The 27,728-nt window shown below is 35.5% G+C and overlaps 1 protein-coding gene across 1 annotated transcript; it reads right to left on the minus strand.

Annotated features, from left to right (window-relative positions):
- Window positions 1-178: 178 nt before the first annotated feature.
- Window positions 179-27,545, minus strand: LOC126975710 (fatty acid-binding protein 1-like). The gene is made up of 8 exons (XM_050823710.1): window positions 27,381-27,545; window positions 26,625-26,791; window positions 25,848-25,958; window positions 24,415-24,462; window positions 21,744-21,753; window positions 4,803-4,966; window positions 3,139-3,249; window positions 179-316 (listed from the first exon to the last, which is right to left on the minus strand). Exons 1-8 carry the CDS (start codon window positions 27,448-27,450, stop codon window positions 260-262), a joined length of 738 nt encoding a protein of 245 aa, XP_050679667.1. The 5' UTR covers window positions 27,451-27,545; the 3' UTR covers window positions 179-259.
- Between the last annotated feature and the right edge of the window lie 183 nt (window positions 27,546-27,728).

Here is a 27,728-nt window from a genome sequence, read left to right on the forward strand (position 1 = left end):
AGACGATGGTGGCTTTGTTGAGGATAATCGTTCCTCCCTTCACCACAATAACCCACTTTTTGCCCGCTGTTCTACTTTTTGATAACATCATTATTTATCAAATTCATTAAAATGAAGCCTCATATTGTTGGATAATATTATCATTTTAATTTGAGGAGCACAAAATAAAAAAAAATAATAAATAATAAGCGAGATTTTATTTATAAAAATAATTAAAATAATGACATATATTTATTTATCAAAGAAGTAATAATTAAAATTATTCAGCAACGTAGTATCTGACAGCAGTTCCGTCCCAAAAACTAGAGGTTAGGGTCTGAAACGAAAATTAAATATTATTAAAGAAAGTAATTCTTGTTATTGTGAAAAAAACTATAAACGTACAAATACGAATTTATTAAATTTTTGGATCAAAACTTTTTCAACTGTAGCGATTTATATAATTTAAGAACTCGACAAATATAACAAACTTGCGAATCATAAACTGTTGGTAGTTTATAAAGACGAAGAAGAAAGTTAAAAAAGAAAAAAAAGGGATTTAATTTTTCAGCGTTTGTTTCTTTTATAGCTGAAACATGAAAATTACGAAGGTTTCGAATTCATTATGGTATATTATTACCTATACCTTTACTTATTGATTAATTATGGCTATCCATTAATTTCCATAAATTCATTCTTCACAAGTTCATAAATTCATTTCAACATTACCAATGTTGTAGATGAGTACTCTATAGAAAAAAATAGTCAATTGATCTTATAGTCTACTCGAATTAACAGAATTAACATTGAAGTAAATCTTCTTCAGAAACGTTGTATTTGAAATTACGAGACGATAGAGACACAAACAGGAAAATGTATAGGATTTAGCTGGCGAGGCAATGAGATAGGAAGCATTATACATTGTTTTAGGTTTTCAGGCGATCAAAGTTGAAGAAGAGATTGTCTTATTATTTGACGCGAGTATCCGTAATATATTCTGACGTCATGCTCACGACGTATTACTACATAGACACCAGGAGAACATAAATATGGTAGCGGTGATTGTAATGTCTTTCAAAGCGATTGAAATCATGTATCATCCTAGCAATATGTACTAGGACCTCATATGCAGTTTAGAGGTTCATGCACATCTTAACATTATTATACAAGTACTGCCCCGAAAACTTTGACATTATATAAATTAAGCACCTGCACCCGCTCATTGTATGAAAACCTATGTAATGAAATGTCATTGACTGAATTATTTGTTTTGCGAATATGTAGGTATTATTTTTTATTAAAATAAGTGGGGATTTTAAATGTATGCATCGTATACAGCAATTCCGTTGATTGAGTTTTTGGACGCCAAATTTAATTTAAAAATATGCAGCAGTCGCACTGTATCAACAATAAGATTAAATATTTATTTCATACTTTAGTTACCTTATGCCTCTTGTATCATTTATCAAAAATGTAAGCTCTGAGTCTTAATAAATCTATGTAATATATACGACCAAAATGTAAAATAATTATCAAACTTTGTATCACTATGATCATTAATAAAACCTACAATAACCCTCTTCCCGAAATTTTACATTCGTGTCATTATCTTATAGCCAAACTATTTGAATGTTTCACTTCTATCAGGTGTGAATTGCATGTATTTTTATTTTTACACGTTATTATTTATTTATTTATTTATTTATTTATTTATTAGAAAAGGCTTACCAACTAGACACACAATTAATATTATGACTACTTATAACATAAAATTTCTTATATTTATATTTGTATATCTAACTTATAGGTATGCACAGCGTTGCCTTCATTTATTATTGTAAGTTAAGTAATACTACTACAATATGTGTTTACTATTACTAAAAACTATAATTTTATACATCCAAATTATAAGGGTTCAAAAGCGTATTTTTTAAAATTCCAAATGTATTAAAATTTATATCTATACTACTATTACTATGGAATTTACTATTATATAATTTTGAGATAAGTTGGATAGGTGAATTTGAGCCATAATTGTTTCTGAAAAATCGTACATGTACTGGCAGATATGTACTAATACGACAAGGATAAGGTGGTACACATAATCCAATCTTAGATAGAAGTAATGGACAGTCTAATTGATTATTTAATAATTTATATAAGAAAAGAATTTGTGACGCATTTCTTCGCAATTCTAAGGTTTTCATATTGAAAAATTTTAATTTGTCTTTGTAACTTATAATAGTGTAAATATTAGTGACATAACTCAATTTGGATATAAATTTCTTTTGAACTGACTCAATCCTAGTGATGTACGTTTTGTAATAGGGGCACCAAACTACCGAATTGTATTCAACCTGAGATCTTACAAGGGAATAGTATAGTATTTTAAGCGTAGGAATTGATGTAAAAGCCTTGGTGTTACGTAAGAAAAACCCAAGCATTTTAAAACTTTTGTGAGCTATTTTGTCAATATGTTTATCAAATCTCAACTCCTCGTCTAAAATGACACCCAAATCATTGATATGGTTTATTTGATTTATTTGTATGCCATCAATATGATATTTACTCTCCAATTTCTTTCGTTTCCTAGAAAATTTTATAAAATGACATTTGGACGCATTGAGTTCCATCAAATTATTTTTACACCATAACATTACACTTATTTATTATCATTAATTGTTACGGTAAAGGTATCGATAATTTGGCAGTTTTGTTTGGGATGAGGTCCAGTACTTCCAGTACGTTAATAGCAAAGCGTGAGAAGCACCTTGAGCACCTTAAACATTGTTACTTTCCTTTGCTTTCCTATAATTTGGTATAAAATATTTACTTTAAATTAAACGACCAGAATGTGCGATTTCATATTTAAATAAAAGGATTCAGAAAGATATGTGACTCCCAGAAGATATCCTGGGACTCCTCTCAGTATGGGGGTACCACAAGGGTCTACGCTTGGACCGTTCCTCTTCCTTATTTACATTAATCAACTACTTAACCTTAAAGAAAAAACACACGGTATTGTTTGCGGATGACACTTAACTCATTTTCATCCTTATAGTGTTCATCTCTTGATCTCTAATATTGTGGATATAAGGTGAGTCACTAGTCTATTTGCCCCCTTAGATATAAAAAAATGCGTATTTATTAAAGACTTACCACTTTCAGTGTATCTGCTGTGAATTCTCTAACATAGTTGATTGTTTTACCGTCATCGAAAGTCTGTTTCTGTGTGACCTTATTGCCACTTACAGTGAAAGTTGTTTTCGCCTGAAAATTTCGTAAAAAATATATTCATTCTGTAAGATGAAGCAGAACTTGAAAGACTTATAGAAACAATAGAAATATTTTGAGCGTCTTAGTAAATAAATTAATATTCTTATATGTAGTTTATACTTAATTTCTATTTATAACCAAAAATTAGTTTTAATTAGTTTTTGGTTTACAAACAAAAATTAAGAAACATTGCATAAAACTTCGGAAGTGTATTTTTTTGTTAATCACACCACAAATTGTGTAAGTTGTGTATTAAAAAACATCTAATCACAATCTATCTATCTCACGAAGAAGGAGAAAAAGACCAGCCCCGGGCAATATACTTAGTTGGAAGTGCCCCAGATTTAGTCCCAACAGTCAATCCCGAATAATAATAGTCAATAGAAACCCACTTGTGGCTGTAGTGTCAATTATTTTCATGACCTCACGATCACTGTATTCTTCTGAAGATTTACCACAAACCGCGATATGGATTTCAATTAACCAGAAAAATTTCTCCGTATCGAAAGTATTTTCTTTATGGAATCGTTTTGGAACACATATTATAACTAATAAGAACGCGGTTACTTTGTGGTAGCCACATACACTCGCCTATACTCACTTTAGCTGCACGCACCTGTATTCGTGCCCACCAAGATGTGTTTGTTGGAATGGTTAGTGCGCGGAAGCAAGGGAAAATATTTTTTTCCCATGGCATTCATTACGGTATCACCTGCGCGCGTTGAGACCGGGATATAACCTTTACATATTCACCTCTACGAGAAGTAAGTACGCATTCATTAGTTTTCAATGGTACTTTTCACTGGTGATTTTGGAACTGTTATCCTGCACCTGACGTTACTAAGATGACGCCCTTTCCATTTTATCATCGCGCGAGATAATAGTTATACTTATTGCTGACGTATGGAAATCGGTATATATGTATTAGGGAATTATCAACAATTAGTATGTTTTATCTATGATAACAATTAAAGACTTAAAAAAATAGTGCTATTTAAAAGTGAATAACCTTATTATATTGATTTTTTTAACGAAAGACTTAAAATAGTTTTATTATATTTGAATCTGTGTTCCGTAATTTGTTTTATTAAACTTGTGAAAGGAATATAAATGATTCTGAGTATACCCGTACGCTCCAATCAGGTATTACATTTTTCTTACAAAAATAATATGTCGAAATCAATAGTTAAAATAACGATATCATAATATATTATAGTGCGATTCTTTTTCTGTTCTACAAATACTAACATTCAAGAATTTCTGTCAAATAAAATACTTAATAAAGTATTAAAACGCAGGAAAACAGCATACATGTGAGGGCATTTCAGCTGTAAAATTATTTGTAACTACGTAATACAATAACCAAAAATTTTAGTGACACGGTGTTGATGATTGTGACTCGGCTGTGTCGTAATACTTAAGTTCATTTTTTAAAAAACTTTCATCATCATATATTTTTCATTAAAATCCTTTCAGCAAATTTTGTTAAATGAAAATTGCTAATGAGAAGTAATAGATACAGATTTCTGGCAGTTAATTCGAATTACCGTAACTTCCGGTGATACTTTTTCGTCGAATTCGACTCCGCTCTGGAACTTCATCTCTTTCTTTCCATCGGGAAGGATAGTTGTTAAAACGTAGTTGTCGCCTTCTTTCGTCAGTGTCTGTGACGTTTTAATTTTGATTTGTGCTATTTTGTCCTCAGGAAGATCTAAAACAAGTTTTATCATGAGTAAAATAATGGTTTGTCGTATTTCCAAATAGTGATAATGATGCCACCACATTGGGTGAAAAAAATATTGATGAAAAGACGTGATATCAGCATCATCTGCCTGTAAAAGGTCTTTACATTATATTAACTTATTGGTACAATAATTGGTAGGCACAATATGAAGCCGAGATTTTTACTACACCTACTAGGAAAAAAAAATATTCCTGTAATAATTTTCATAAATATTCATCATATAAATAATGACACGAGAGTGGATCTGGGAATGGAAATAATACTCCGCTTATAGGAACGAGTCTTTATTTGTGTTCACTTTTTTCTGAACTTGCACTAGCCGTTCTGCCGCTGTTCCTCTTGTGGGCGGCGGTACCTTCAACGCGTAACACCGCACCGAACACTAAGTCTCTTCTATCTTCTTCTTCTTCTTCACCTGGATCACTTTCCGCATTTCACTACTTCTTCTTTTCTTCTTCTTCTTCCTTTACACTTTCGAGTCAGAAATAGAACTGCCGTAGGCCACGCATAGTACGGATTGTATACATTCGGATCTGTTTTATTTTAAAATTAAATTAAAAATGATTCTCCCATTCCATCTTCAAATTGTAATAGAAATTTCTTTTAACTATTTTTATCCTGCTTACACATTTTCCATCCTCTTTACTCTGTTCGATTTGATCTTGAACTTACTAGAAATTTCCATTAACTTTACAAAACCCAAAAAATACCACACACTGGTAAGTGTATCGAGCTCGGGTCTACAGCCTCTAAAGTAAACACCGCTGATCAACGAGTATTGCTTGCAGTGCTGTTGAAATTATCAATGTCTTGATGTTTGACAACTCTCGTCATATTCGTCGAAGCGTTGCTACGCGACAATAACATATTGGCTTTCAACATAATCAAATTATATCTGTAGTTCTGAAAAAATCTGGTGTCGGGTTGGTTCTGTCTTCCGAGATTTTTATTTTTGAAGTGATAACTTTATGGGACGGTAAGCCGCTTCGTTATGTATCGAAATACTTCCGTCAGAAAAACGCCGCGCCGCTTAATTTTCAATAATTTTAATTAATAATAATAATAATTTTGTAACTATCAAAGCCGTCTTTGCAAGATTTTAAATGACACACAGTGAAATTATCGAATTGATTCATCTACTGCACTCGTTATTCTTCGGAATTTTTTTATGATTAATCACTTTTTTTTCCTTTTCTTTAACATACACAAGTAACACAAATAAAATTTGCCTCTTGCGAGAGGCTGCGGGTTCGACTCCCGCATCTTACATACATTGTATAAAATATAATGTGAAACGCTGAAACTGTAAATATAGATTTAAAAAGTGGCAACGAGATAATCTGACTAACGTATTTATACTGCTCAAGCGATTGCAACGTTTGCTACGAGCCACGAACAAATCGCTCTGTTTCAAATATGATATTATTCGAAACTCGCCATTCGTGGTCTTTATTTAGATATTGAGACTCTTTGAAAATGGTAAAAATATAGGACGGATTTCGAATATCGCATATTTAAATAATATTTACATACTAAGTAGGTGTAATACATGTATCAATGTATATTAATCTTGTTCGTTTGTGCCCTATTCCATGAAAAATAAATGCATTTCTTTTAGCAAACATTCGTCAAACGAATAAAAAAGTATCCTACCGTCATAAAAGTGTCACATTTTCAAAACTATACATGATATATAATAGCCTATAAGCTTAACTAATCTACAATAAATATCGCTTGATATGATTGTAGCTCAACAAAATAAGATAATATTATGATACACACGAATGTGTCATACTAACATATACATACATTACATACGTCATACTACTTAACTCTCGTGTGAATCATCCCTAAATTTGTATATTTTTTTTATGATAATAAGGGACGAGACGAGCAGGATGTTCAGCTGATGGTAATTGATACGCCCTTCCCATTACAATGCAGTGCCGCTCAGGATTCTTGAAAAACTCAAAAATTCTGAGCGGCACCACAATTGCGCTCGTCACCTTGAGACTAAGATGTTAAGTCTCATTTGCCCAGTAATTTCACTAGCTACGGCGCCCTTCGGAATGAAACACAGTAATGCTTACACATTACTGCTTCACGGCAGAAATAGGCGCCATTGTGGTACCCATAATCTAGCCGGCATCCGGTGCAAAGGAGCCTCCCACTTGTATCTGTAGTTACTATTTTTATGTTTATGATCTGTAAGTGTTTCTCACAAGACTATACCTATAATTATACAGCAGGCTAGCGAAACTCTCTAAAAAAAGCGATTCACTCGATTGTGTGAAACGTACAGACATTAACAGATTGACAGGGCAATACTCTTGTAACAAACGGAGATAGCTGAAATCCACTACGTTATGAGCAACTGTTTGCTTTCAAACTTACTTAGTCGGATTATACTTCGTGGCCAATCGCCATACTGTAATTACTACTATTTCAAACTTACTAATTACTCCACGTTTCAAACTAAACCAAATTTCAATTTTTACTTAGGCAGTCCAGCCTCTTATTACGTAGTACTTACGTCCTCTTTGTTATACATTTCCATGACATGAAACGTAGCAAACACTAGCCGTCAATTTACTGTTGACGCTAAAAGCGCGTTGGGTTCACATTTTGGAAATAACCTTTTCACAAACATGCATGGAAATATTGTCATAATTTTCGAAAAAGAACACGCGAAGTATCGAATTTTCGAACAAAGCAAATCAAATCCATTGCAGGAGCGTTTTTTTAATTTGGAATATTACAACGCTCTTGCAATGTTGTATGTAACGGCGTGCTGGGGTTATTAAAGTGTTGCTCTCTGATTGGATCTCTTTTGTTATTCTTGGCATACCATTGTCTCTTTGAGTTTGACTGTCGGCACAGATGATAAAAAAAATTGGTGGCAAAGCTGAAAATTCGTCTTGATTTATTATTTACATACCTACTTAATAAATATAAATTTAATTATAATTAAAATGAGTTTCAACGGTTCAGAGAGGATGAGGAGAAAATGGAAATTGATTGTACTCTACCAGATTTAAGATCAAAAGCCAAATTGGCAATGGAAAACCTGCTTCCAGCGAAGTTAATAGAAAAATACATGAAAGTATGTATACGAAAATTTTATGAATTGGAAAAACGAGAAATAAGTGAAAATTTTCTCTGAAACAGTAGTTTGGCGTATTTTAATGAGATTGCTAAAACTAAAAAGCCTATACTACATTATGGGCAATTTATTCCATGCTGAAATATACAGTTCATGTTAAAAACGGCAAAATTATGGGAATTTAACTACTTTACTGTTTAATATTAAAAGTGTGTTTTATTTCCCTGCATTATTTTGAAAAAAAAAAAAACTCTATATGTATATTCCTCAGCGGGAAATGACAATTGCCTGTCTCGTATTAAGTGAAGTCCTCGCCTACGGCTCGGCCTTCAAACTCATACTCGACCAGCAATTACTTATTTCCTGGTCTTTGCAATAATGTACTATTAAGGGTTCCCAATCCGAAGATCAGCCAAGGGGACCCTGTAGGCTATGACTCCGCTGTCCGTCCGTATGTCTGTCATTCGGCTCTATCTTATAAACAGCTATAGTAAGACATTAGGATTACTACTGCCGCTATAGTAATAAAGACACATATAAAAATAATACCAAAGATTCCAAATTCCAAAATGTCCACCTTGGAAACTAAAAAAATAATATGATTATTTTACAAAAGTAAATTAATAATAATAATAATAAAGACACTCTTTAACACAAATAACCGAGTCCCAAATTAGTCAAAGCCTGTACTATGGGTTGCAAGATAACGATATATTTAATGGGATATATTTACATACAAATAAACTTCCACGACTCGACAACAAACACTCATATTCATCATATAAATGTTTGTACCTATCGGGATTTTAACCCAGGACTTCAAGCTTAGTAGGCAAGGTCACTTACCACTGGGCTATTTGGGTAATCATATAAAAGTCCTATCATATAAAAAAATACAAAGTGTTATATATTATGTTGCATGATGATATGAAACCTTTCACAAATTGAGCATTGCAGAATCCCAAATAGTGTGAAGAGGTAAGAAATAGTTTTATCATTTGCATTGAAATTCCTCCGCACTTATTTATGTACTCATGAAACAGGCGACTTAGGTCAAAGTTATCTTGGTAGTATTAGTTTAAAGATTAATATTAATAAATATCATAAAATATGATATTAGCAGGAAAAACAGCTTTTTTCAATTTATCATTGCTGATAAGAAAAAGAGAGCAACAACTACTTAATAGCGTTTTGTGGTGATATTAAATATTATTAATATTAAAATGTAATTTTTTATTTAGGTGATTGTAGACGATATATAATTTAAATAATAACAATTTAAGACAAGATATAACATTAAAAAGCAATAGATGATATAATAATACAAAAGAATGTACGGTGTGATATAATTTCCACCATCTTCAATCATTATGCCAATCTTATGTTTTTATTAATCATAATAATTATAATAATTATTATAAATTTGATACTGATGATTAACGGTATAATGTTAAATATCCAGTACATGAACAGCAAGAAAAATCACAAGTAATGCCATATTAACAGATTGGATTAAAAAGAATCACATAAGATATCGAAATATTTATAAAAAAAGGAATAACTTACTCAAACTAGCAAGAAATTCTTCGAAATTCTCACTCCTGTCCAATTTGTAAATCTTGCCGAGGAAGTCCATTTTGTTGCGCAATCAACGACGGGCAGAAGACTCAATTGTAAATTAGTCGCGTCCTTATATCGTCCCGCTTAAATAACGAGCTGTTGCATCGGCCAATTGACTGATAAAGCCGAGTTGGTATCGGCACCTATTTATCGTGGGTTTAACTGATAAAATACTACACATTGAGCCCAGGTCACAGTTGCACCTTTAAATGTATTATCATCAATTAAATATAATTTTGCCAGCGATAAGCTTTGTAAGTAAATCTATTATCTGACTAATGATTATTTCTATATGCTATTATTTCTAATGCAGATTTCTATATTATATAGCAGGTCTCATTCACATTGAGTGAACAGAATGGAGTGATTTCCTTGCACAAAGTTAGCAACGAACTTCAAAAGAAAAAGTAGAAGAAAAGATCTAGGTAGTCGACTATAAAGCTATCAAAGTCATATTGCTAAAATTTATAAGGAAACAAAAAAATATCACAAATAATAATACCTACGGCTCGTTGCTGATGGTCGATAATACATTAAAACTTGTGGAACATGTGTCTGGAAGGCAAACCGATGTTCTAGAAAATTGCAAACTCTATGCTAATAACTCCAAAGAAACTTCCGAAGGTGCAGACTGGTCAAAATACTACGTCAATTATGAGAAACTGTATGCTCATAACTATAAAGAAGCTGCAAAAGTTTTCCGAAAGGTGCAGATTGGACATCATACTATATCAATTATGAGTAACTATATGCTCATAACCCCAAAGAAAAAAATCCTCAAAAGTTTTCAGGAAGGTGCAGATTGGTCTTCATATCCTGCGTAACTCCTGACGCTTACGTGCAAACCCAACCCCTATGAACATGCGCAATATAGGTAAAGATATTGTGTTGCCGGCCTTACTCCTCCTCCTCGCGTCGGTTTCCTCAGTGCTGAGGGTCGTGATCATCTCGACAGACTACTTTGTTGCGTATTATTTGCCGCCATCTGCCGCTGTCGGAAGCAGAGTGTAAAGCGTCGTGGACAGTGGTTTCAAGGGCAGAGCGAATCTAATCGGTCCATCGCATGGGGCTCCTTCCTCTTGGTCTTCTTTCCTCCACCTTCCCTGTTACCATCAGTCTCTCCAGGTTGTCTTCATCCCTTCTGGCGATGTGGCCGAAGTATTCTAGGACCCTACGAAAGCAGATGGTAGAGAGCCTAGTCAGAATGCCCAGCCGTTTCAGGATCGACACATTAGTTCGGTGTGCTATCCAAGGTATGCCCAACATTCTTCTCCAGCACCACATTTTGAAGGCATCGATTCGTTTTCTGTCGGCTTTCTTTAAAGTCCATGTTTCAGTGCCAAATCAACCATGAACCATCAGTATGAAAACCATGTCTTGGTTTTTATACTGATGGTTCTACTCTTCCATATCTTCTCTAATTTTGACATGGCGCCTTTTGCCATGCCGATCCTACGACGAATCTCTCCCTCGCAAGAACCATCGTTGCAGATTTCAGAGAATTCCGGCCTTCCTATTGCATTCATATAATACTTACACATATCTCTCAGATTCAAGAGGGATAAGTAGAGATTATGAACCTTATTAAAACTTATAATTAGCACACTTGGATTTATTCGGTACATCCTCCGTCGGTTGAATTTCTTCAGGCCAGTGATTCAGTTTCACTCGTCCTCATTGCACGAGTAACCTGAACATTACTGACCTTTTCAATAACTATCTCTATATTATTGTTATTTTATCCCTCCACTCCACCTTGCTATATAGAAATAGCAATGAAGCTGCTTGGATTGTAAAAAGCATTTTTCAGGGATACAGAAGTGCTTTTTTACCTTATCCATCCCCGACGCTGGATTTCACCATCGCATCATAAAAAACATAGTGCTATATCCCAATGTTGTAAAATCAGGCTGATTTTTTTTATATCACAAAAATAAAAAATGCACAAAGCAAGTAATTGGAAGACACAAAATTGCGACAAAGCCAAAGACTATTGCTTGACGACCTGTATAGCCGAGTGGTTAGCGATGCTACCTACTAAGCTAGAGATCCCGGGTTCGAATCCCGGTAGGTGCAAGCATTTATATTATGAAAATGGATGTTTGTTTCCGAGTCATGGATGTTTATATGTATTTATGTATGTTTAAGTAAGTGTATTGTACTTAATATATCGTTGTTTTGCAACCCATAACACAGGCTATATGCCTAATTTGGGGCAAGATAATTTGTGTAAGAAGTGTGTCAATATTATTATTATTGTTGCTACCTATTTTATAGTTGAATATTATAGTGGGCGTTGATTTCATCGATCTTCAGCGATTCTTTTTGCTGAAACAGTTGCAAATTTAATTAAACTATAGACATGGGGGTGGAAGTTTGACCCATTCGCTAAAAGCTTCATAGAAGAATAAATTGAAAATAACGTACATGTATTACACGTAAAATTGATGAAAGTATCGAATCTTGATCATTGACCTCCCATCAAAGCTTTGAAATACAGAATCACATTGAAGACTATATAATAAACTTCGATCTCGTTAGAATTATCCCAATCCAACATAATCCCCGGAAAGTCCAAATTAAATTTCAAAAAGTACCTACCTACATTCAACAACTGCATTTTAGGTACTATTTCGTTTTAATTTCCGCGCATTATATGTGAAAAGTGCCACACCCGCCGTTAAAAAAAGGCATGTGCGTCTGGGGATGCCCGACAGAAGAAGTAACTTAAACTAATCTATGATAACTTTCATAAAGAACTATTTAATATTGAAATTGTTTAACTCAAGAAAAGCTTAGGTTATTACCTAAATTTTATGTATATTAATATGAAAGGCATAAAAGGCATTTATTTTCGCAAATATAGAATTCTTTTTGATGTCATTTCTAATATACTAGATACTAATAATACATGATAATGTAAAGAAAGGTTATTTATTAATAAAATATTTTTTTGATTAGTTATAAAATATATTTTATTCTTAGTTACAATTCCTGAATGTGTACTATAGAATTTTGTGTATGTTATTATTAGTATCATTATTTAATTCTATAAAAGTAACAATTGGTAAGAGTGAGAGAGAATCAGCCTGCCTACCGCTGCCGTATGCGTGAAAGATGGAAGGCAGACAGACTGGCGCCGTAACGCGTTACGTAACAAGCCGGTTTTCCCACACATAAGAAAATTTCACTTTAAAAATTAAAACTATCATAACGTGGAAGTGTATCAAGAAAATTGGCAGCATTACGGTATTTGATAGCTAGTCTGATCCGATGACCGAAATGGATATCAGTGTTTTAGAAGTTGAATTTGAATAGGCCATACGGCTAAATATATTATCCTAACTTACTACCAAATGGAAAGGACCACCAGGTAAAACATGCACTGGTAGACCAAAGCAGCGATGGGCAGATGACATCATGCAGGCGGTGGGGAGAAACTGAATCGATCAGGGCAAGGATAGGGAAAAATTGAAAAAGTTGGGGGAGGCCTATACCCCAAAATGGGGTCCATAACCAAAATTATATAATAATAAATAATTAAATTGGTCACTTTAACTCAAACTAACACTAGATTTTAAGAACTTTAAATTACTAACATTTGATTGTAAAATGTGGGTTATGGAATAATTGACTTATTATATTATGATAAGATTATTATTGATGCCGAGTACTGTATACTATGAAAAGACCTTACTGATATCTATTTATGTGGAACTGTTAGCGACGTCTTATTGAAACTTGACAATACAATTACTGCATGTTTTCTGTAATTGAATTCAATAAACTTTAACTGGTCAGGTCTAGTAGTACGTTTATTAATAACAGAATATCAACTGTTATTAAAATCATTCTTTGGTGTTTATATATTACCAAATTTAATACGTAATAATTCTCTACAAACTATATAAATAAAAATAGATAAACAATTTATTTTCTAATGAGATATCTATTTTTGAAGTGAAAATTTCAATAGGCGCGTTTGGCATTTTTGAGATTGGAAAAACCAATAGCGACCAATGCGCCACCGCTGTTTAAAAGTCTGCATATTATATTGGCCCCGTTTATACGAGTGTAAGTTTGTTTGTTACGCTTTTACGCTTAAGCTACTAAACCAATTTTAATGAAATTGGGTACAGCGATAGACTACAGCTTGGGAAAGGACATAGGCTACATTTTATCCCGGAAATATGGATGGCTCCCGAGTGATTTATGAAAAACTGAAATTCACGTCGATGTGCTATAACAATAACTACTAATAGTAGGTTAAGTTTGCCATAGCAATCTTCCTCAAAATAAGATATAATATAATATGTTGGTAAAGGGACCGAAAACGGAAACGGGAACTGGAATAGGACATGAGATAATCTACAATTCGAAACTTACTTATTATTTTTAAGAACGCTTAATCTACGCGGAGGAATTTATGGCCATCAGCTAGTATAACATATTTATAACCATTCAAAAAATGTTTCCCGATGCTAGAAAAAATACGCATACGTACACTGACGGCAACTTTATTTAATAGTAGAAGAAATACACAACATATTTATTGTTTTGTTCCGAATGTCTAGACCGAAGTTAACAAGCTTAATGTAGGTTTAACTTTTGGATTAAAATCACACTACTATTAAACATCCATCATCTGTGAAAAATATTTAGGTAAACATGTAAAATTCTGGATTTTAAATTAAATTGAGTCATTGTTTTTTGTATGAGAAATTCATTTAGATTAGTATAAAATAAATTAGGTAGGTACTTCTGACGAAGCAACGAGCTATTTGAAAATGTTAATAAAATTTTGAATTTTCATCTAGTGACATTGAATTACTCATTCTATTATTCTCTTATAAAGAACGAAAGAAGAAGTGAGTGAAAGAGATGGGATACCTATCGCAGGCTTTCGATCACTAAATTATGACCCATCAATGAATCTAGACACCCATAGATGTAATGCCAGAAAATAAGATCAAGGCAATAAAAACAACGTTGCAGCATAAGAACCACTTAACGTGCGAACTGTAATTCAATCCTCGTGGATTCATATCATTTAAGTAGCGTGCAGGGCATGCAAGCAAGGTTACACAGATTTTTTTTTCAATCCTTGCAAAATTATAGAATGAAATTGGTTAAGCCTACCTTTTTTAGCTTTCTAGTAATGATTTTACTTAAGACAAGGAAGCGTGAACAATATTTAGCATACACCATCCGGTGTTCAACATGTAAATCGCATTTCACCTTAATTAAAATTCTAAGAACTATGGTTGACTGTTCCATATTACTGACCAAAGTCTGTCTGGCAGCCCTTGCTGTCCATTCTAGTAAGTAAGTAAGTATATCTTTATTTGGAACAAACACTACAAATACAGGTAAACATCTACAAAATATAATAACAAATAATATGAAAAACTTATCTAAGTAATAACGAATATAATATACATGCCTAATCTGATTAAAAAATAAAACTAATATACATCAAGAACCAAACAAAAAACTAAAGTATGGCTTATTCTATTATCAACATAATAAGGTGGTGTTTGCAGTATTTTGTCCCAAAAAGGTTTGCTACTCAGCATATTAGTTGGGTATGATCCAACACTGATTTTCAGTAGCTACCTTCAAGAAGGCGGCCGTCGCGATTACATCCACAAGTGCTTCGACTATAAAATATAATAAGTACTTATGTTGAAATGATAGTACTCAAAATAATATTGTTGTAGACGGCGAGGTCGTAACAATTATTACTTAGATATATATTGATTATCTAATATATGTACAAAATTCTCGTGTCGCGATGTTTTTTACCAAACTCCTCCGAATCGGCCAACATCTATTTTTCATACCCCAAAAATGTTTTATTATGTCGCACGAACTAAAGAATAAATATATTTATTTTAAGAGCTATGCAGTCACACAATCATTTTTGTGAAACGGAAAAAATTGATCTTTTTTACTCCGGTGAAACAATTTAGCAGTGATAAATTTTAACATTGGGCGTGATTATACTTATTTTTTACCTTGAATGCAACTGGCGATGGGGGTTTGAGACGTTTGATTTAATAATCTTTAAACTATACAACAAAATACGGTTTATTGAACAAATACGTGTTAAATCGTGCTCAAATAACACGAGGTGTTATTTGTTCAATAAACCGTTTTCAATAAACCATACAACTACAATCGGCCGTGAACAAATAACACCTGTGTTATTTGTTAACGGCCGTTTTCAATAACCTATCTATCCTTAGTAGGTATCCTTAGGTAGACAAATCTATTCTTTCACGCTTATTTACATTTCAATAACCTATCGACATAAAGCATTGGACTATAACTATATTGGACATAACTATGGATAGATAAGATGAAGATTAAACGGTGACTGCATTGTATCCGTTACTAGAGACACGTTTTTGAAAACAAATATCTTAGATGCATTATTAGCTCGAATGAATTAAGTTTGTTTTTTATTTATGAGTAACCACAGATGTTGGCTTTCTTAAAAATATTAAAGTTAAATAAAAAATAAAATTTCCATGCAATCATTATTATTTTGTAACAAATGGCACTGTTGTAACTAACATGCGTTTTTAACCGACTTCAAAAAGGGTTCTCAATTAGATCAGTATTTTTTTATGTACACCGATTGAGATTTATGATCCAATTTACGTAATTCTTCTTTAGTTCGATGCGGAATAGATGCCATTTGGTCACATAAAAAATTTACATAGTTTGGCCCTGTAGTTTTCATTTTATGAAAATTTTTATGAAAATATTTGTTTACGTGGATGATGTAATTGTTTTTGTGTACGATTTTATAGGAGTTTTTTTTATCGGATTCAGAACCACTCACTCGTGTCCCCAGCAGGCTCACTGACTCACTGAGTACATTCTCATACGGCGTCAATTTCACGCTATTACGGCAGCCGTCTTTTTCGATGTCGCGAAGGCCTTCGACAAGGTATGGCACAACGGCTTAGTATTCAAGCTGTATCAACTGGGAGCGCCAGACAGGATCGTGCGCATCATACGAGCCTACCTTACTGATCGCTCCTTCCGATACGGCACTCTGCTTTGACTCCGCTCTTTTGAACCGCTGAACCTTGAGCAAGAAAATTAAAGTGCTTCAAGCCGCCGTCGATGAACTAGGCAACTGGTTCAGATAATGGCGGATTGAAGTGAACCCCACCAAGAGTGCAGCGGTACTCTTCGGTAACCCGAATAGCATCCGCACTAAAAAACAACTGACCGATATTATTACATTGTATGAAACACCCGTACCGTGGGTGAAGGATTACAAATACTTAGGAGTCACGTTCAACAGCAATATGAACTTCAAGAAACATATCGATACGGTATGCAATAGAGCCCGATTTGTCCTCAGTCGCCTGTATCCACTTGTGTGTGGGCGAAGCAAACTTCCGCTCAAACACAAAGTGACGCTGTACCAAACCATCGTACGGCCCATACTGTCATACGCAAGCGTCGTGTTCGCGCACACCCGACCGAGCTACTTACGTCGTTTGCAAGTAGTTCAAAATAAATTCACGCGCATGGCAACCGGAGCCCCGTGGTTCATCCGAAACGTAGATCTTCACCGCGACCTAGAGCTTCCGACGATAGCTCAACACTTTAAAGAGATCTCGCGACGCTTCTTTGACAAGGCGCCTAACCATCCCAACATCTTGGTTAGGAAGGCATGTGGGTACACCCCGCTTCACCATAGTCTCAACCCAATAAGACGTCCTAGGCACGTCACGGTCGACCCTGATGACGACATCACCATCGCGAACGCGACACCCATACAAACACCGACACAGACACGCACACACCGCCTTCGCAGGCGTAGGCGCGGTCAACTGCCGCAAACCACTGGCACTCGTCACTCTGACGATGGCCAGCGGCCCGCAACCTAGATACACCACGCATACTTTTGATACCCGACGAGACGTTAGTCCTCGTCCTGTCGTTTCACTCCACTCACACTCACACACGGACTGACTGACGGACTGACATACACCACGTACACAATCACAAACACACTCCACAAACAGACACAAACACAAACATACATGCACACAAACTTTTACACTACTTACTTACATATATACACTCATAAACATATACATACACACTTACATACATTACACAAAACATCACCACACTCGCCGGCGAGTGTGTTCTTCTCACCTTTTCATCTTTCATCTTCATTTTATCTTCATTTTCATTATCTCTCCTTCCCACAAGCACACAGCCGGTCCGAGGTTCGAGTCTCCTTAGGAGACGCCCCGCGACTGTTGTTGCGTAGTCTTTGCGGCCTCCACGGCCCTTGTCCTATGTCGCTGTAAAAGCCTGGCTAACAGCATAGAGGAGGTTTTAGTCGGATTGGGGTGTCTGCTTACGCGGACACTCGAGTCCGACATATTACGCCCTGTTCCGTGGCGTAATACGTAACAGTATTTCCTCCTCTAAAAAAAAAAGGAGTTTTTATGCAGGTTGATAACATATTGTTATTATTTACTGACACCAATGATCTTTCTCGATATTTCACTACCGAAATATCAATAAAACTTTTGTTAAAAATAACACATTGCTGAAATAGAAGAGCGGAGACACCTGGTACAGGCATTTTTTGGATAAAAGGTGACTCCGGCCACTAGCTGCTGTAAACCTATGTTTTTACGAGAAATAAATTATTATTATTATTACCATTATTATAGTAAAATAGTGTAGTAGATGTTACCGACATCAGTAACCCAATACGAAAGTATCAAATCGTGAAAAATAAACAATATTTTTGTTATCATAAAGTGTAGGACATAATTTACAGCCACGATTATGACTTACTAACTAAATAACTGATAACCAAATGTCAACTATAATATGGTTCACCTTAACGATAACAAACGATTATCGTTGTTCGTTGGTCGGAAATAATTTAATGTGAAAAGAAACAATGAGTCAGTTACCACGCAAGTTTAATATGTGAACATGTTGCACTTAATTATTTGTGTCTGCCGAGTTTTTTTTTAGTTTAGTATATGTGTTTCGAGTCCCTAAACTTACTAACTAGAATCCTAAACTTATGATTGCTTTAAAAAAATATTTGAAATTCTATGTTTTTTCGCCTTAAAATTGATTTTTTGTACAGTCAAAACATGGTTTTTGGGACTCCCGTCCTCTTAAAGTTCCCAACAAACAGAATAAGTAGTGCTCGATAAAGGTCAGCATGTTTTTCAAGCAAGTGCAAGAAATAAAAATCATTAATCACTTAGGTTGAACTGATTCTTATGAAAGTTAAAGATTTTACTACCACCTAGTAAAACTTGAGCTTTAATGAGAAGAAATAGCAAAAAACTCATTGCCACTCTTTAAATCTATATTTACAGTTTCAGCATTTTACATTATATTTTATACAATGTTTGTATGTAACGGTATGTGGGTACTTTTTGAATAGATTAAAACTCAAAAGCGTAATAGTCCGAGAGCTGGGACCAATTTTTGGGTAGATATTTGAGGCAAGCTGAAAACTTAGTCCATACCTTTACCAGCGGGAGGCTCCTTTGCACAGGATGCCGGCATCCGAACCATTTCTGCCGTGAAGCAGTAATGTGTTAGCATTACTTTGTTACGGTCTGAAAGGCACCGTAGCTAGTGAAATTACTGGACAAATAAGAATTAACATCTTATGTCTTAAGGTGCAGTTGTAGTGCCGCTCAGAATTTTTGGGGATTTTCTAGAATCCTGAGCGGCACTGCATTGTAATAGACAGGGCGTATCAATAACCATCAGCTGAACGTCCTGCTCGTCTACTCCTTTTTAAAAAAAAAACCTCTCCTATTATAAGGACAGGACCTATCCATCACCTGGCTGCGTGTAGACTGCGATGACCATCCGCGAATCTACGCATGCCTGTATAGGTCCCATAGTGGTAACGCAGAGACTGACCGGCTCCTCGAACACATCCAAAAGGCTACAGATTCCGTGTTAGATCAGATCCCCACTGCAGAGATCGTGTTTCTTGGCGATTTTAACGCCCACCACGTCGAATGGCTAGGCTCACGTACCACCGATCATGTGCTGCTTCACCTTAGCATATGGTCTGACCCAACTGGTTATTGCGCCAACGCGAATCCCAGATGTGCAAGATCATACACCTTCACTGTTGGACCTTCTGTTGACCTCACATCCGGGCGGCTACCTAGTTTCCGTTGACCCTCCTCTGGGATCATCGGACCACTGCCTGATCCGGAGCACCGTGCTGATCACGCGCCTAGCACGGCCCCGCTTCTTAGGCTCTCGCCGCGTGTGGCACTACAGGTCAGCAGAGTGGGACGAGATGCGGTGCTTTTTTGAATCCTACCCATGGAGGCAGATCTGTTTTTCGCTGGGAGATCCAGATGCCGGTGCTGACGCTGTTGCTGATGCGGTATTGCAAGGTATGGACCTCTTCATTCCATCTTCCTCTGTGCCTATCGGTGGCAGGTCCCAACCATGGTTTGACCGCTCTTGCAAAATAGCCTCTCGCCGAAAGCAGGAGTGCTATCAGGCTTGGGTCAATGTGGTGGTATCTAAGGATGTGAATTCCAGCGAACTTAAAAAACACTTCAATCATGCCTCCAGGTCCTTCAAAAGAGTTTTTGCTGACGCGAGGTCGAAGCACATTGGCAGAATTGACGAGAGACTTGCACGCCTTCCCTCGGGAACTCGTGCGTTTTGGTCACTCGCCAAGGCTGTCCAAGGAAACTTCTGCCAGCCAGCCATTCCGCCACTGCACAGGCATGATGACTCGCTGGCCCATGACGCTAAAGAGAAAGCTGATCTCCTGGGCTCCCTCTTCGCGTCCAACTCGACTCTGGATGACCAAGGTGCACCACCACCGCATATTTCGCGGTGCGAGTCATACATGCTGGAGGTAAAAATCTGGCATGGCGCCGTGCTTAAGGCGCTTCTCACCTTGGACATTCACAAATCGAGCGGGCCCGATGGCATTCCCCCGATAGTGCTGCGGACATGTGCTCCGGAACTGGCTCCGGGCCTTACCCGTCTTTTCCGGCTCTCCTACTCATCAGGCGTAGTCCCGAAATTATGGAAGGCGGTTTTAGTGCACCCGATCCCTAAGACATACTAGACTACCGCCCCATTGCCATTACCTCCATTTTCTCCAAAGTAATGGAGTCGATCATCAACCGCCAGCTCTTGGGGTACCTAGAGGGGCACCAGCTGATCAGCGACTGCCAATACGGTTTCCGTCAGGGTCGCTCAGCTGGTGATATTCTTGAATACCTCACCCATAAATGGGTGCAAGCGGTTGAGTCGAAGGGAGAGGCGTTGGCGGTGAGTTTGGACATAGCGAAGGCCTTCGATCGGGTGTGGCATAAAGCGCTTATAGCAAAACTGCCATCCTATGGGCTTCCCGAGAATTTGTGCAAATGGGTCACTAGCTTTTTGGCTGATCGGAGCATCAAGGTTGTTATCAACGGTACATGCACTGACTTAAAACCCATAAACGCTGGCTCCCGCAAGGCTGCGTGCTATCCCCTACGCTGTTTCCTCTGCATATCAATTATATGCTGCAAATCAGCAATATTCATTGCTATGCAGACGACAGCACAGGGTATGCTTCCTACACCGGCCGTGCCAACATGTCCCGGGATAGTGTCGACGAGAACCGGAACAAACTTGTGTCTGTAATCGAGACTATGCTTTGCAAAGTCTCGGAATGGGGCCGACAAAATTTCGTCCAATTCAACCCCAAGAAGACACAAGCTTGTGCGTTCACCACTAAAAAGTCTCGCTTTGTTGTATCCCCTCGATTCGAGATCACTCCTCTAACTGCCACAGCCTGTATTGGCATACTTGGCGTTGATATATCGAGCGACGTTCAGTTCCGTGGTCACTTGGAAGAGAAGGACAAACTGGCCTCAAAAAAGCTTGGTGTACTCAGTAAGGCGAGACAGTACTTCACTAAAAGCCATCGACTGCAACTTTATAAGGCGCAAATTCGGCCTGACAATTTTTGACATCTTTCCATCTATAATAGTAAATTGTGTAACAAGTGTGACAAGTTGTCGATTGCCTTGAGTGGGTAATCGACAACGTCGCACGAGTTGCACATACTCTTTTGTATTACAAATGCGACGATTTATGTATTATTTCCGACTCCATATTCGTTTTCAAACTTTTGTAACTTAAATTATATTTTTATTTATAAACTTAAGCTGTCAGACGCGTCAACCTCAATTCAATTTTGATATTTCGAAATTTGCGTGCGACAAGTAAACTTTTCGCACTCAATACACGCACGTAATTTTAAAATGGGCAAATGGCTCTTTTTCAACCGCTACAACGAGCGGCAAGATACTACTTTTCCCGCATGAGTAATACAAAAGATTATGAGCGTACGCTAAGAAATGTAATTGAAGAGATTCCATTGTAATTGCATTTGATATAAATTTGCTTTGTGAGCATTAATTTTATAATTTTTAGTTATCATGCGCAGGTATGCTATAACATGGTTCGTCATGCTAACTGAATGGCATTGCTTGCGGCAGCGTCGTGTGCCGGGTTGCCACTTGCCTTCAAATATGTGCGAAATTAACGATGGCGGGACCATGCGTCAACTCATGAAACGGGTGCTGCTTCTGGTGCCGGGTCGGACACAGGTAGGTCGATAGTCATTAAATCATAGTATTTGTTGGATGCAATTATTAATTGTGACAGTAATCACGACCATCATGTGTACGAAGCATCCGTACACAAACAATTAATAATGCGCTGCAATAAAGAATCTACGAGTATCACTAGTCCTTGAAAATAATGACTTTTGATAACTGGCAGCAAGATGCGATACCAGAACTATCGACCAGACTAATTCATCGACTCATCAGCCAAAACAACCTCCGAATTATCGCGCGCAACCTGACAAGGCACATACAACTAAATAAACAATACAAAATACCGAACAGCCCTAAGTGCAGAGGCTGTCTGGTCGCGAAGGCGAAGTGGTCAATAATATTAAAGTCCTGGAATATACTGTATTGGCCGACCAACCGGCAAAAATTCAGGAAAATATGTGGCTACTGAGAAGTCGGAACATGGAATCCCAGGAAGCTGCTGAATTTCTGGAAGAAGCTTTGCTTGTTGAAATGGCTAACCAAGCAATCTAGCACGTAAAATTGACTTAAATAAGGTCTCTTATTGTGTAAACAGAAGCTTCACAAAATCATTAGGTGTATGTATCTTCTGACGCGGTCGTTCATGTTACCAGACAAATTCATTCTTCTACATTCCCTCTTTACTATTTAATAATCACAAGATTCTATCTCTTTTTATACAATCGCTTTATTTATATGTAGCTATTTAACGAATCTAATTCGACAAAATATTAGGTCCCTATTTCCATATTTTTTTAAATACATCACACTCAAATTGTATATAAGCATTTGATAGATTTAATTGACAAACACAACGGAGGAACAGACAAAATGGAGGTGCCTCTTTCTCCACCGTTATGATTTCTTTGTTTTTATATTGCTATTTAATGGTATTATTATTTTTGAATGTTGATGAAGTTATGTGGGTACATACAACACCAATCTGTATCCCTCGATTATTTATCACATTTCTAGATTGCCTTCCACTATTGAAGGAAATTAATAGACGTACATGTAAAAAGCAGTGAAAATAATGAACAACAAAAAATATGTCATCGAAATGTTGCCCTCGTCAATACGTGTGTCATCGTTCGTACTTCTTTTTGTAGTGTTTCCTTATCGGGTTTTACTCAAGCAATTCTAAGAATCCTTTGCAGGAAATCATACCAATATTAAGTACAAAATATATATGTTTTACTACCAAAGGTTTAGTATATTACTGATTATATCAAAATATTAATTTTGAAAATTGATGTGATTACAGGTCTGAAAGTTCATCGTGTTTTATTTGTGTATTAGCCCGTACAAACAGACATACAGATAAACAGACAGAGAAACAATAAATTTAAAAAAAATTGTTGACTTGTTCTATTCCCCTTCTTATATCCCCCTGACTCGGTTTTGATAATTTTTTTTCTTTGTACAGAAATTTGATCCCTACAGATGTATTATAAGTATAGACTGCAAATATTGTGACGTACCTATTACATCACAAGCTAGTTACAATTAACACACATACTATATGGCAGCCAGTGTCAGCATTCATCTTTTTAAGAAGTCTTTCAAAACGACTTCAAGGCTTTCTGCGTTCAATTTATAAAAATTGGTTCTCGCAATTGACTAAAATATTTCCGTTTTTATTTTCCTCGTGTATGTAATAAAGCACTATCTATGACTCGAGGAAAAGTGTGATTCGACTATTGGGTCTTGACTTCGTCTCGTGCCTGCTAATTGCACCCACGTTACGAATCACTAACTTTACCTCTTTGGTGAATAAGTCAATAAATATTTTAAAGAATTTTTTTTTTCAAATAAAATTGCATGTTCTTTCAGAATTTATACATTTCACGACGGTTTTATTTAAAAAAATCATGAATTCGTTTATTTTCATCAGAGCTGCAAAAGCTGTCATTTTACGCTAAATATTGTTGTATTATTTTTTTAAATAATAACACCATATTATCCATTATATTTATTATAAAAATTCATTGAAAATTATTTGTTATATTAATTCATCTTTTTATAACTACTTATAATGCTTTATAGTATCTGTATGCTGTTCCATTCCATTTAGTCGTAGTCAATGTCTGAAAAGATTGAAAAAAATATTAGGTTAAAAATTATACTCAACAATATGCTGAATAAAGCAATACTTATAATTATTAAATAATAAATAGAAGTACAAAGAAAGACAGCACCTATCGTATTTTGCCTGAATGCCAGGGTTGGGGCCCTACGGAATAGCTAAAAACATAAATTAAGGATAAATTTTCAAAATCCTTCTCTTTATTAAAATAAGCGCCCATAGATTTCACTCGTATCAATAAGTTAAATTATATTAATCATAGCTCATAAATTTGAGAGCGATCAGCCTACACATCTATTGAAAGCGATGGAAAAATCTTATTGTGTATATTTTAGAAGCATATCTCAGTAATTGGCAATGTAAATGTGAATGGCTTTTTAAATCCACAAAATTGGCCTTAGATACTGGTGGACGTAATAGAAAAGGTTATCGAAGACAAAGAAATAGCTCTCTGTGACACTAATACTGATAAAACAAACAAAGAAAAAAACAGCGAGTAGGAGCGAGCTTCTTAGGTTAAGTGTCTAGCAATGGACATTCAGCCAGCTTAGGATTCTTTGCAGCCGTCTTTCTAGATTAAACCTTATGCAATTCCAGGAATCCGCATCTATTACAACCTGAAAAACTCACCAAATAATAATAAAAATCTTATTCTGTTGAATAGCCTAATTGGCCTTAGATACCAACAGTCTCCAAAATTGTAAAAAATATATAATGTCACTTCTAGGTAAATCATATGGCTGATTCACTAGCTAAGAAAGGCGCCCAAAAACCCTTCAGGGCCTGAAACATTATGTGGGGTGTCAAGCTCCATAAAAGAACGACAGCTATACAACTAGGCCCGGAACCAATGCAAACAGTACTGGGAAGGTACTGAGGTACAAAAACACTCGAAATCAACACTGAAAAGCTTTGATATAACTAGCACTCACTCGATATAGCACTTCCGAAATGTACTCTCTCTAAACAGAAATTACTCAAGAGCATTAAGCAGAGTTATCACTGGCCATTGCAAGCTAAATAAACATCTAATAAGGAATCAATGCTAATCCCTGTTGTACTTCCGCCGCGAAAGGGGCAAAACAACTTGCCACATCCGAAGCGAATTTAGTGCGCTCAACTCAAAAAGGAGCCAGTGACTAGGAGGACACGAACTCCCAAGAGGATTTCAAAAGGCATCCTCCCCTAAGGCAATCTGCTTCATAGAGACGATCGACCTGAGATATTCTGTGCAAACGTTGTTGTATACAATATGGGTCCACAGTGTTTGAGAAGACCTAAGTGCTGTAAGCATAAAGTTATTTGAAAAAAAAAATTATTACATGGAGATGCTCAATTAGTATAGAAAAGCTTGATATTATTTTATTTAATAAATATTAATCTTACCACAATAACTTTGGTGTCAGAGAACTCAAGAACGAAAGTGGCTTTAGTACCATCATCAGCTGTTTGGACATGCGTGAGCTTGTTGTCAGCCAGCGTCATCACCGATTTTACCTGGGAAATATTAGCTGTTATATTTTTTATATTATATGTTTAATTTTTAACAGTAAAATACTTGTAATAAAACTATTTAAGAGTCTGCATTGCAAATTGACGTTTAGATTTCTCTAATTTCAATCATTATGGCCTAACTCACCTTACCTGGTAAATATTTTTTATGGAATTAATTAATTTTTAATGTATTATTCTTTCAGACATCTACATCACGACGCGTCACGTCAGAAATCATTACCATTACTTTGAACAGAAAATGATGGCACTCTGAGAGAGAAGAAACAGCTTTAGAAAACAAAAGATGCAAATTGTTAAATTCAAAAAGAATAAAGATTCCTTTTTTAATTTCCTTTAATTATTTGCAGTGTGTGTGGATTGATCCTTCTATTGTACTCAATAACTCTTATAGTTTTGATTTAATTAATTTACACATTTTTTTACTTACGTGTAATTACGTAGATTGTTATTAAAATGATTTGCAATTGCAATAATTTTGTAGCCACTTCTTCTCAATAAAATACAATATTTCGAAGTGATGGTAAATATTAAAATAACTTTGACTAACTTTTGACTTTCATAAGTGGTATTTCTTAGAGTTTAGACATAAACGAATAACGTGATATTTATTTGATTTGAAAATTTAAGTAAGAAGATTCAAAAACTTACTGTAAATCCTGGTAAAGCTTCTTCATCAAACTCTAACCCACTTTTGAATTTGAGTTCCTTTCTAAATTCGTTGCAAAATGACGTCAATGTATAAGTGTCCCCATTTTTCACAAGTTTGATCGAAGGTTTAGTTTTTAGGAACAAATCTGCTGTCTCTGCCGAAAGATCTGAATAAACAGATTATTCATTAATACATAGTTATTTCTGACATAGATGCACATGGTTGCTGTTCAAATGAATGCTGTTTTGGCATATTTACAAACGAAAGTCCCATTAAATTCGATTCCACAGTTTTGGACATCAGTCGGAACAAACAGAATTGGTAGTTTGGCCTTAATTATTGCGTTACCTTTTTACATTACGTTACGCGCGAGATTTTTTGATATTACATACTCACTCTTCAATTTTAATTATTTGTTTGTTTATAAGTAAGATAGGCGGGAGTTATCACCTGCTGACTTTTTTTTCTACTAATCCAAGTCAGTCTAAATGTTTGAGTATTTTTAAATGTTTAAATATTTTGTAATATTTTGCAGCTAAAATGTTGATTTAAAAGGTAATTCTATTCCCGGACAGTTAAATTAGATTAGTCTAAGTCTAAGTCTAGTTTAATCTACACTTCCAAATTAGAGTAACGTATGGTAAAATCTATGTGTCTGACATGCATATGTGTAACAAATCATAGGCACATCCCAATTAATAAACATGTGTAGAATGATAAGAATTTGAAAACAAAAATGCGACATAAAAACTTACCCAGACTTTTAATATACTCTTCGAAATTTTCATTTCGCTCCAAATCGTACACCTTTCCCAAGAAGGACATTTTTCAAATTAACAACTTGTAACTATGCGTAACGTTTACAATATAACTGGCGCGTTATACTTCGCTCATTTTATGCGTTTTTTATGTTTATAACGTTAAGCCATTCGAAGATAGTGAGGATTATTAAATTTACACAATGACATAACCTTCAAGGCTTTGTTATCCCATCAAAATGATTTCACGTGCTGCGTCACTGAAATAATGTTTGGTGGTATGCACAGCATTACTAAACCAATAAACTAAAACTAACACTTTGATATGTTTTTTAATGTGGCTTC

Source organism: Leptidea sinapis, chromosome 37 (genome assembly GCF_905404315.1).
Source record: "Leptidea sinapis chromosome 37, ilLepSina1.1, whole genome shotgun sequence".
Taxonomy (NCBI): Eukaryota; Metazoa; Arthropoda; class Insecta; order Lepidoptera; family Pieridae; genus Leptidea; species Leptidea sinapis.